The sequence below is a fragment of the Triplophysa rosa genome, linkage group LG12 (assembly GCF_024868665.1).
Source record: "Triplophysa rosa linkage group LG12, Trosa_1v2, whole genome shotgun sequence".
Taxonomy (NCBI): domain Eukaryota; kingdom Metazoa; phylum Chordata; class Actinopteri; order Cypriniformes; family Nemacheilidae; genus Triplophysa; species Triplophysa rosa.
In genome coordinates, this window is record NC_079901.1 from 14714728 (window position 1) to 14727858 (window position 13131).

A 13131-nucleotide genomic window follows, 5' to 3' on the forward strand; every position below is an offset into this window, starting at 1 on the left:
TCAGCTTGAGCTGTAGTGTCATTTTAAACACCAGGAAAGCTTGGTTGTGCCAAATGAAGTTTAATGGTACAATACCGTCGAATTGTCCACAACAGCTCAGGTTATATGCAACATTCTTCTGTGACATGTATCTGTTTACCCAAAAAAATTGTTAGACCTTATAGACCTTTATATTTTGATGTCTGTATTACAAAACAATGAATGACCAAATAATGATGAAAAACAGTCAAATATAGGCCCAGAACATATGGCATCTCACCTCTAAAAGCTTCTTGATAAAGTCAAAAATGCATTTTTACAAATTCTAAGCAAATCATTTTGCTAGTGTGCTGCCAGTTTGATTGACATGACCCATGTTGGCCCTATTAATTATGGGTCAGTCCGTCCTCCAGGGTCACAGCCCGTCGTCTAGGACTCAATCGTGCGTGGAGTGGAATTTAGTCTAAATATCTGGGTTGCAAGGGATTGTTTGGATCACAGACATGATTGAGATGCCACTGCCTGGGTGACATTGCGCTCTTTGGCCCTGGAGTGAGCGACGCTTTATTGAGCTGCCCGCAATGAGATCACCCAGCAGTCAGTGTTTGCACGCAGCAGGCTGAGTGGTTTAGTTATGCCAGCGTAACAGCCCCAGATGACCCTCCGATTTCTTTTTAAACACCACGAGCACTGCGTTAGTAGATTCCCTCCATCTGCAAATCAAGATGCTTAAAATGCTGATACAGTTGCGTACTATGATCGATTTCACATGCATAGGTTTGATAAAAAGAGAAAATGCTCAAAGATTAAATTGATGGCCATTTATAGTTTCTTGTACGAAAGCGTAGAGTTTGTTTCATCTCATCGATATGCCACAAAAGCTGTTCTCAGACAGTTTCAGGGCCAACGGCTGCCACAGTCTCCCTGACTCAAGTCCATTCAGGGATTATGTGATTGGTTCAGCATCACACATTCAAATGGATGCTTGCTTTTGGGTTGCTTTCAAACTGAGAAAAGTAATTACTGGTCATCTGGTTCTTTGCTTAATAGTAAAAGCATTTGAAGCTGTTTTTTTTGTTCCTGTCTTGCTTTTCGATTCAAATATTTAATCATCCTTAAAGTGATAATTCACCTAAAAGTGAAAATTCTGTCATCGTTTACTCACCTTCGATTTGTTCCAAATCTGTATAAATCTTTATTCTGACGAACACAGAGAAAGATATTTGGAAGAATGCCTATAACCAGACAGATGATGACAGAATTTTCATTTTTGGGTGAAGTATCGCTTAAAAACAAGATACATTTAAATAACAAAGCAAATTTGTAAAGATAATGAGAGTCGGTAAGGTGTATTTTGCTTAGCCCATTGCCAATAATGAGTTATGTTTTAAGTGTAAACCTTACTGAGTTCTTCAGCATTTTTATGTGAATTGTGGTGCAAGTAATGTTTGATTTTGTGTAATAAATTTGTAAGCCACCTTGTAAAATAGTGTATGTTCCTGGAGCTCAGTTGGTAAAGCATTGTGTTAGAAACACAAAGGTCATGGAGTTTGATCCCCAGGGAGCCCAAATAATGTTGTAAACTGTAAGTTGCTTTGGATAAACAAATGTTCTGTTCTAAGTACAATGCTATATTGCTTAATGCAAACATTATAAAATATACATAATTTATAGGCCACATTCCCTATTAATATTGTTTTTTTTCTGTACTTAATATTTCTTGTTGCAGAGGTTTTTTAGGTATGTTGTACTGGAAATAAGACAAAAGCACATTTCTTCTGGGTGTGGTTTATCTGGTCGTATGTGAAAAGGTGACACAAAATGCTTTTCAGATTGACTCAACTATCAGATTTACCAGAATGAGAAAATATAGATGATATGGATCATGCGCTGGATGCTGAGGGAAGAGAAGGTGACGATGATCACCTTGATAAAGGTCAGGACTCTGTTAAGTGCAGCTATTCCCGACAGAAAATAATTATCACCTAGCAGTAAACCACAAAACTTAAGATCGAAGTAGTCTGATCATTCTCTAAACAAAAGATTGTGTATGTAAGAATACTCATAATAATGCAGTAAAGAGAAAATTAAGGTCTTCATCTTTTAATAAACTTTCCAAAGATCTTTGCTCATCTGTGCATAAGCTCTAAATCCAGAGAGGTCATCTCAGGATACATTTTAGTTTGTGTTTCATTGTGTAAATGTCATCGAGTCATACCATGCTCTTTGGGCAGTATGGTTTATCGATTATGCAAAGGGTATCTTGTTTCAGCATTGCTAAGTGAAAGATATAAATGATCCACTTGTTGCATTCATATGGAGTTTAAGAGGATAATTGATGCATAATGTGTCTGTGGACTTACTTTTTATTTTTTGTTATTTTGATGATTTAGTTAATTTTATATGGTCCTGTGTATAAAATCACAGATGATACCATTTCACAATTTTATCTGCTAGCATAATTATTGTTGAAGGTTTACCAAGATGTTGTTCAGAATAGTTTTAGATATGCCGCGTCGCATGGAGCTGTGTGTGCTGTACTAGCCAGAGTCTAATGCAATAGTAATGCTATTACTGGCGTAATGATAAGTGACGGTGTTTGCTAATAGTTTTTAATGGTGGCTATGAACTTAGAAGTCCATCTGTTTGAAGGGTTTAGGAGGCACTGGTGGGAACCTATCTGTCTGTGAAAGGCCGTTTGACTGATGGGAGAGATATTGATGGCTGTTAGGAAGGGCCGTGCACCGTGTTGTTGGCCCTTTGATGTGATTGATGAGTGTAGCACACTTACAGCACCCTAAACATCTGTCTTAGATATGTTAAGGCTCAGGGGTCTAGGCATTTTCTACACACTGTGCAATGTGTGCATATGGCCAAAAACGCATGGTTTGTTTATGACTTTGTAGATATACAGGTGCTGGTCATATAATTAGAATATCATCAAAAAGTTGATTTATTTCACTAATTCCATTCAAAAAGTGAAACTTGTATATTACATTCATTCATTACACACAGACTAATATATTTCAAATGTTTATTTCTTTTAATTTGATGATTATAACTGACAACTAATGAAAATCCCAAATTCAGTATCTCAGAAAATTAGAATATTGCTTAAGACCAATACAAAGAAAGGATTTTTAGAAATCTTGGCCAACTGAAAAGTATGAAAATGAAAAGTATGAGCATGTACAGCACTCAATACTTAGTTGGGGCTCCTTTTGCCTGAATTACTGCAGCAATGCGGCGTATGCGGCGTGGCATGGAGTCGATCAGTCTGTGGCACTGCTCAGGTGTTATGAGAGCCCAGGTTGCTCTGATAGTGGCCTTCAGCTCTTCTGCATTGTTGGGTCTGGCATATCGCATCTTCCTCCTTCACAATACCCCATAGATTTTCTATGGGGTTAAGGTCAGGCGAGTTTGCTGGCCAATTAAGAACAGGGATACCATGGTCCTTAAACCAGGTGGTACTGGTAGCTTTGGCACTGTCTGCAGGTGCCAAGTCCTGTTGGAAAATGAAATCTGCATCTCCATAAAGTTGGTCAGCAGCAGGAAGCATGAAGTGCTCTAAAACTTCCTGGTATACGGCTGCGTTGACCTTGGACCTCAGAAAACACAGTGGACCAACACCAGCAGATGACATGGCACCCCAGACCATCACTGACTGTGGAAACTTTACACTAGACCTCAAGCAACGTGGATTCTGTGCCTCTCCTCTCTTCCTCCAGACTCTGGGACCCTGATTTCCAAAGGAAATGCAAAATTTACTTTCATCAGAGAACATAACTTTGGACCACTCAGCAGCAGTCCAGTCCTTTTTGTCTTTAGCCCAGGCGAGACGCTTCTGATGCTTCCTGCTGCTGACCAACTTTATGGAGATGCAGATTTCATTTTCCAACAGGACTTGCACATTTAAATAGACAATTAATGCACATTTAAATATAGGTAATGAGATCCATGAAATCGCAAGCGAGCTCTGACCATGTCTTTATATAGTATAGTTTATATACATTGTTTAGTTTGCCATTAGTCAAAAAGAAAAAAACTGATTTTTCTTTGGAACAATATAAACATTTCCGGGCAATTTTACATTGAAGTTAACATCAGTGGCATTGCTGCTGTGGAATAAAAGCTTTCTTGTTGACTAAAAATTCAACTGTTACAGTGCTGCCAAACAGCTCAGGCATAACAGGAAGCAGAAGTACAGTAGCACAGTGTAGTGCCCTTATCAGCACCCAGACTGTCAGGTCAATATTACCACCTCTGAATAATGCATCAAATCAGATGGTGAGATAATACTGAAAAATTGGAAACATTTAGGAATAGGAACAGAGTGCTAAAGCAGACTGTGACCCACTTTTAAAAGCAGACTACTTTTCCAGCTCTCGACACCTGTGTCACGCAAACGCCTGCATGCTCGGATCCATGCTTAACTTTTAAAACAGCTGGCCCCAAATAGTAATCTCTGTAAATCCCTTAGCTCTAAATGTCTGTTTTTGATTAGGGGTTTTTCCATTTTATATGTTAAAAAATGCTGCAATTATGTCTAAGAATTTTAGAAAACCACAGCAGACAGCGTTTAGGAAATTTGTTTGAAACTATTTGGCGATACTGTTTAGACACAATTCACTTTTAAATTTGATCATTAAAAGGTGTGAAGTTCCAATGCATGAAGTTTAGCAGCATCTAGCGGAATTGCAACCAACGGCTCTCTCCACCCCTCCCTTTCGAAGCACTACGGTGGCTGACACAGGACTAAGATGTCGTCACGTTTTCGCATCTTTGCAGAAGGAGATAACGTATTTACGAAATGCGCTCTGTAGAGCAGTTTGTCCGTTTAGGGCTACTGTAGAAACAACATGATGAATTCCATGTAAGGGGACCCACGGTGTATGTAGATAGAAATAGCTCATTCTAAGGTCATAAAAACATAACACTTCATTATGTAAGGTCTTTATACACCTCTGAAGACATAGTTATGTATATTATATTGCATTTCTGTCAATAGATCCCCTTAAAATGACACACTGTACCTTTAAAAGTCCAATAATACATTTATTAGTTAGCAGTATTATTTGAAATTCAACACAGACAAGTAAGTGGGCAGTAAATAAAGTCTATAAATAAGAGATCGGCACACTCGTAAGGCTTTAGGGCACTGGCATTCTTCCAGCCTAGTTTGTATGTAATTATATGACGGTTCCTGAAAGATTTAAAGCCATAACTTTCTCCAGTCCCATGACAGCCATCTTATGAAACCCACAAGTCATATCTGTACTGTATGTTATATACAAAATAGCCTTAGCTGACAGCTTCATGCCCTGACTGTCAGAGCTTCATTAGTGAATGTCTGTGTAATTGCTGAGTGCACTTTTGCCTCTGTTGATGTTAGGCTAAAAGAAAATGAACTCAATGGAGCATCATTATTGGACCTCGAAGCACGAGCGCTCCGAGCGTTTCTCTTCGGCCATGATTTTAAAACACCGCTGACAGGATAATTGTTCAAATGCATTGCGTTTGTATAGCACGGAGCTGGGATTCTTTGCAGAGACAGGTGTTTGACTTCTGAAACAGCTGTTCTTTGTGATTTAAAGCAGTGGAGATACTTACTGTTTAGGATGCTAGAATATCATGACGAGAGAGAGGCCCCAGCTGGTGTAGGCAAAATCTGCAAGGTCTTTTGTAGCAGCATCACTGTGGACTTGTAATTGTCCGGTTCTGTTTCAAAGAATGTGAAAACTAAAAAAGGAGAGTAACCTTCAGTTATTCTCACAGAAAATTGAAACAATCATCTGAGCAGATATCATCACAGAGGTCTTTCACAATTTTGTAGTAAAGACACGTTGCAGTTGCATTGTTGAAAACAATTTAGTCAAATCCGCACGCTGTAGATATCAAAGCAAATGTCTGCATGCATTATTTACTAAAGTAATTACAGAGTATCACTCATGCCAGCTGTGCCAGGAGGGAATGAACAGTCATTGTTCATAAAACGTACAGAATGAGATTTGAATCAAAAACTGAATAATGTCCCTAGTACTGTAAAGGAAACCTGTTCGCATCCTCAGTTCTTCTTTCCCACAGGAGGCCCTATACTGTATGTTTTGAGACCGTGGCATTGCACTTCAGTAGATTAGATTACATCTACTCTGACATCAAAAGAAACATGTGACCCGGGTCTTGACTTAAGCATGTCCCCAGTACTTTCCAAGAAAACCTTTTGTATTTGAGGTTGACACTGTATGCATCATATCTCAAAGGACTCTGTTCTGAATAGATAAACTGAAGAGATGAGGCATGGATACTCCCTTTGCTCATACAGGACTGTGAGAAATAGAGCCCCTTAATAATTAAGACCACTTCCAGAAAATCCTCAGGGTTATTTCCCCTAAGGGAGATCCACTTACAGACGTACTAGCAAAGATTAGTCAACTAATAACTGTCCCTTTATCAACTGTCCCCTGTGGAGCTTTCAGGATTTTTAATATGCATTGGGGTCTAAAAGAGGACCCCGGTGTATATTAAAAAGTTGAGATAACTAAAATGCTTTTATTTTGCAGCTTAAGCGAAAGCATAATGTAAGTGAAAAGTTCAATTGAAAAAATTAACATGAATATCGGAATGTCTCTCTTTTTCATGCACTCAAGGTACCATGGACTCTTTGAGTCAATGATCAATGTCACACGTTTGCTTATTTGGTTAGTGACATATAAATGTATGATCCCAAACCTTTGGAACCCACTGTATGTTTAATGCACTTTAAAGTTGACTCACGATAATAAAACATATTTGAATATTCATTAAACAGTAGACTAATATACACTGTCGGTCAAAAGTATAGAACACTGAAACGTGTCTAATTATCTTGATCTGGAGGTGAATGCTTTAAAGTCTGAAATTTTTTTTATAGAGATAAATTGTGCTAATAAGGATTACTTATTGAAGAAAAATCCCCTCAAAGGAGATTACTTTGACTGAATAACGAATAAAAGAGCAGCCAATAGTAGCACAGAATAGATGGGAACTACTATTTTAATATTGTTTAAAAAGCATCTCAGCTGCTTGATCACCTTTTTTAATACATTTTTTGTTTGGATTTTTTAGTCGCAACATAATTCTCATAGTTTCTTTTGTGTTAGTACGCAGTTTTGATCATCTTAGTATTTTGTGAGTAAGTGAGTGAGTATGTGTTCTATAACTTTTGACCCGTAGTGCATTTCAACAAAGATTTTGAAAAAAGACAATCTGCCAACTTCCTCAAACTTCATAATTTAATAAATAAGATCACTAGTATCATCTTAAATGTGAAGCTTTATGATCATCCATGTAATGCTACTCTTAAAGAAGAAAGTCTATAACATTAAACACATGCAAAGCTCCACCTGTGTTCATTGTGATTCTGGCTTCTCCATCTGGGTGCTGTTTTATATATCCTTTTCTGAGAATTGGATTTCCTTGTAATAAATACCCGAGATTGATATTTCTGGAACTGCCTCTGTACTTTCATTTATGTTCTTAAGACAGCTTAGTTTAGTTTCTTTCCAAGTAAAACTGAAACCAATGTTAGGGTCATCAGAAGATGAGTCAATACTGTGACGTCTGCAGCGTTGTGGAAGTGTAATTACGTTTAGATAATTCGATTACGCTTTGGCTGATCAAAGGCTGATCTGGAATCAGGCGTCATGTTACTTTACCCAGAGGGATGACTATGCACTGAAAATTAAACCTAAACCACATGGAGCTTTTCCTTTTAATAAAGTTTTGCCTGACACAGAGATGATGGCATTAGCAGGTCTTTTCTCAGACACTTCCAAGCTGTACCACGTTTCACAGACCCCACATCTGTTATGGAAATTTCTAAGCAGGAGTGAGGACCGAAATGAAAATCTGCTCGCAATATTTGCACATCTGACTCTGTCCCTGTCAGACACATTTTAGTTTAGAGAGATAGCGGTAATGATATTCCTGTCATTTCACAGTCATATTTCACATTTATCTAGTTAGGCCCCCCATTTAATGAAGCTCAAATGTGATGCTTTTCATTTTGGAGGTCTTTCTTATAAAATTAGCTTGATCATTTGTTGAAGCTCTTTTCATAAAAAAGTTTTTAACCAGAACGGACGTTTTTCCATTTTGCTTTGGCTATTTAATAAGATTTTAATTAGGCTATTAAAGATCTTTGACGGAGCATATGGATGTAATTAGGGCTGGTCAGATCATCCCGGGAGGAGTGGGCCATTAATTCCTTTAAGATGGGTCTGAGGTTCAGAATAGAGACGAGTACAGAAAAAAAGTTCACGATATTACATTCTGTACTTCATGATTCACAGTTTCCATATAGCATAGACAGTCAAGGATCTTTGAACAGATACTGATGTTTAACAACACAACAAAAATGCAGCATCACTTCCTGTGCCGGCCAGGTGTCGCAATACCTCTGCTGCTGAGTCATGTCATGTGGGTATTGATGGGAATGTGATTCATGTTCATCTGATCTCAGTGTTTGCAAAATGTGTGCAATGGACTGTTTCAACACAAGGACTTAAAAAATAATGAATCATAGTTCTATAACACATGTGCTGGTTATTCTTCAAAGTGCCCTTGAGTCATGAGTCTTAAAGTCATAAACAAAACACTTCCAACATTTTACTGCATTGAGGGGTGCATATCTGTGCCGATTGATGCAATACCCACACAACACCACTCTTTAAACTTAAGGATATCATTTAGATGACGGTATGGAAGTGAGAGATTTGCAAAGACTTGCCAGCCTGGTTTGCTGGTCTAGCTAGTTTAAAAAGATCTTATTCCTTTTGACAAACCTGCTCACCAGGGCTGCTGTTTTTGTAAACAAACTTCTATGTCATGAGAAACAAAAACAGACATTTTTTTTGTATAGCGTACAAAGATTGCACATGAGTTTTATTGGATGTTGGCTATATAGAGATTTACATAAGTCTGCAGTTTAACATTATTTGTGCCTTAGTTGTCTTTTTTTATGATAAATTTTGAGTCGAGTCAATTTGATGGCAGTAACTGTATCAAAACTGATGGGATAGACAGAGAATTCTGATAACAGTAATGATTGACAGGTCACTTTACAATTCAGCATAGCAACCATTTACTTTCTGCAAAGCATCCTGGTCCGCTTGGACACTTCAGCAGTTTGTGCATTACAAAAATCATCTCAAATATTCAGCAGAATAAGAAAATAAGGGATGAAATGTATGCAACATCTTTGTTTTCCAGAGACATTTCTCTAAAATCCTCCCATACGGAACTCTGCAAATCAGCAAAGCAGAGTTTTCATATTGCAAAACATCTTACATATTTACCGTTTGTATATCCGTCTTTCTTCTGTCTTTGTATACAGAGTCCTTCAAATCTCAAAAACTACATAACAAATAAACCCATTCAGTCCAAATTAGAAAAGGCATTTAAGAAAAATAAAGACAAGTTAAAACTGTTTTGGCAGTAGTTGTAGCAAAATGGTTCATGTTTAAACATCTTTCTGGCTCACTGGGGTCATTAGAATACCATTTGAGAATTGTAATAGGATTTTGCCCATTAATCACAGTAAATGCCTTTAAAAACGTGTATTTGTTGCTTTTTGAAAGTTGACAGAAATGAAATGTGTGTGTAAAATCTGTGCTGTCAGAGGGACCTTCATTGTCCTTCTGCAGCTCCGCATGTGTCTCACCTGTCCTGTCCAAATTCAAATTAATGGGATCATGTTGTCATTGGTCAGCTGGGATGTCACTCCAGCACACCCAACACCAGGAAGCTGATGGCGCTTGGTAATCGAGCCGCCCACACCAATATGGCTGAACCCACAGCCTTGACCAGTTCAGGACACATTCCAACCCCAGCATATGGTCAGTGGCAAGGGGAGTTTGACCTTGTAAACACAGCTCCTGTCTGGGCTGAGATTTCAGAAATGAAAATGTGTCAATTTAGCAGAGCACAGACAAACAGTGTACTGTAGAAAATGCAGAATAAATAGTCACGTTTGTTTATGGGATGTTGTTGATATATTATATTATGACTATGACTATATACAGAATGTCCTTCAACACTCCGTTTGTTCGGTGTGAGGAATTTAGGGTGAGCTTGCCGTGTCAATGCAGCTAAATGATAGTTTGTTTTATACTTAATGTGCCATGTGTTGTTCTTACGCATCACGCCATCTTTTTTGTGAAGTTGTACGTGTCACATAAATCTGTCATTACTTAATCATCACGTCTTTCTGTGCCTTTACAAATCATGTCCACAATGATCATTAACAATTCAGCAGTTCTTCAGAAGATCATTTGTGACACAGCAAACGATCTGAAGATATATTAAAGGGGTCATATGGCATGAATACGTGTTTTTCTGTGTCGTTGGTGTGTTATAAGTTGCCCATGCATGTATTAGACAAATAAAATTGCAAAAATTAAAGTGTCGGAAAAAAAGATGCATTCTATCAAAGCGAATGCTCACCCAGACCTGCCTGAAATGCCTCGTGTAACCACACCCCCACAGATCTACGTCAGTTCGTGGTATGGTTTGACTAAGACCGCCAAAATGTATTACTGGCCAATCACACCTTGCTTTTCAGAGCGATGAGCTTTGTAAAAAATCTGCGCGTTTCAGAGAGGCGGGGCAAAGAGGAGATACATACTGTACATGCACGGTATGTGGAAAATACAGCGTTTTTGAACCTAAATCGTGTCTACACATTGCATTACATCTAAAACAAATGATAACATTCGTTTCAGTCGTGTCATATCACCCCTTTAAAAGGATAGTTTAATATATTGGTATGTACAGTATTTATTTGTTGAAAATTACATTATATACTACCTGCCATTATATACTATACACCAAATTGCTATTCGATTTTCACATTCTGTTTGAACACGCAACAGTTTTCTGATTCAGTACTCCCATGTTTCCCCATGGGAGCTTTTCTGCCGTCTCCCAGATGGAGAAGTAGCCTTGTTTCTATCTTCTCTTTATTCAGAGACGACTGTCAACTGTGCTGTGCTGTACTCTCTCATGTTGTCTCTATTAGAGTAAAAGCATTCTTGCCGTTTGGCACTTGTTCAGTAAATGCAGAATCCCTCTTAAGAGTTTAGTGCCAAATTAAAATGTTGGTTCAATTCTGAAGCAGCTGTGAAGCCTAGGAAGGTTTTAAAACATAAACACACATGGTACTTTGTTGACTCGTGTTGTATATCGTATTAGGTAGTTTTTGGTATTCTTAGGCTAGCTGGTACAATATGTGGTTGAGACTAACAAGATATCTATAGAGACAGACATGGTGTATATATAATCTTATAGCAATGGATTGTAGACAACATCAAAGTTGCCAGTTACCCAACTAAATGAATTTCTGAAATTTTCAAATTAACATACTTGTGGCATGCGTGTTTTTTTATACACGTTACACGCCAATGTCTGGTGTTTTCTTTTTCTCCCACCACACCCCATTTGTTTGCTTTTTAACGTCGACAGTTCATAAAAAATTAAGTATTTGCTTTTATCATTGATATTAAATCGTAAATCTGTTGTGCACTATTGGATTAGCTTTGTGGTTCTTTAAAAGGCTGGTCTGTACAACTAGAGTAATGGAAACCAGTTAAGTGTTATTGCACTGATATATCGGTATGATGACAGGGTTGGGTTCAGTTCTGGAGATGTAGATCACATATCAAGTGCTATTCATATTACTTACCATCCATTTCATTTGACTTGCTGTCCAACTCAGTGTATTATATGTCTTTACGTTGCTTATTGAAATGGAAGCGAATGAGGTCATCTTAGCAGGAGGGCGGAAATTATAAATCGTGTGACGTTTCCTGGAAAAGCTGTTCTCAGAACAGTGCTTTATATAACACATGATTGATGCCGGTGGAGGTGATTATGGGGGAGTGGGTACAACTGTTCTCTAAACGGTCCGTTTAAAAAGAGAATGAGGCACTTTTCAATTGTCTCCTGAGCTTAATCAGTGCTTCCAGGAAATTCACTTTTATTTACTTAATCACATATCTACAGCCCATAAACACGCACGCACGCACGCACGCACGCACGCACACACACACACACACACACACAGACTGATTAGCATTACTATTAAACACAACTGTAGGGCCCTGCTGAGAGCAGTGAGTAAATATTTTGTTAGCATGCCCCTTAGGGCTACATATTTTTGCTCATGCAGAGATTCTTGGCAATAAAACTTTACTGATAACTTTCGGCGATATTACCCCACACGGAGAGTTTATCGTACAGGTAAGAAATGCTTTGTTTCAACTCTCACGTCTCCCAGTGCTGTCAAGTGTGACCTTACTAGACTGGGTATGGGTTTTGTTTAACATAAAGAGGATGTTTACTTCCTTTAGAAACAGATAAATGCTTGTAATAAAGAACTCCATATGCATGGGCTGGATTAATTCCACGCACCACACTCGTGTGCGCCAGCTGGGGGTGGACACACAAGACCACCTACCCAGCTAAAGTGCTTTCCGGGTCACCAATACAGCGGTTCTCTCAGGTGACACTGCCAAGACTGTGAGGGACTGAATGTTATACACCCAGAACTCAGCTGTTTGGATGTAATAATGAACTTTTCTCATCTTATCTTGCACAAAACATTAATGCACATATTTTGTGTCTTGCTCATTACAGATTGCTGAGAGGTCTGCCTGATCATCTGCACAAGCACATGGAGACTGACTTGAGCTGTTGCACTGTCCTTGAGGACCCGATTTTTGGAAATCCACCATTCTGAGGCCCCGCTCAGGGAAAGATCACTGGTCGTCGCATCAACGCATTCCTCTCCTCTTCAGGGGGGCACAAGATTCCTGCCGAAGCCAAAGAAAAATAAACAAGGGAGGAAAAGATCTTCATGAGTGCCAGAAGATCCTGAGAGAGAACACGCCGTGATCTGAGGAGCAAAATGTGGGCACTGAGCATGACTCGTTTCTCTCTCCCGACCCACTCCATTGTCATTCTTCTCCTGGTTGGATGGGGTCAAGCAGCGGAAGATGATGTCACCCCACGCCTCAGTTTCTCGTACAGTAAGTGCATAGACCCTGACAGAAAAACACAAACATGCGTTCAACAACAGCTTGCCCGACAAACAATCCGTGATTTTCGTAACATTGA

General features: G+C 38.7%; 1 protein-coding gene across 3 annotated transcripts in view; it reads left to right on the forward strand.

The window, feature by feature from the left end:
• Window positions 1-13131, forward strand: part of sema4ba (sema domain, immunoglobulin domain (Ig), transmembrane domain (TM) and short cytoplasmic domain, (semaphorin) 4Ba) — a 60085-nt gene that overhangs the window by 15365 nt on the left and 31589 nt on the right. For all 3 annotated transcript variants that reach the window (XM_057347511.1, XM_057347512.1, XM_057347510.1), the window contains exon 2: window positions 12652-13043. In XM_057347511.1, coding sequence (XP_057203494.1) covers window positions 12923-13043 — 121 coding nt within the window. In that variant the 5' untranslated portion in view covers window positions 12652-12922. The remainder of the gene's footprint in view (window positions 1-12651; window positions 13044-13131) is intronic.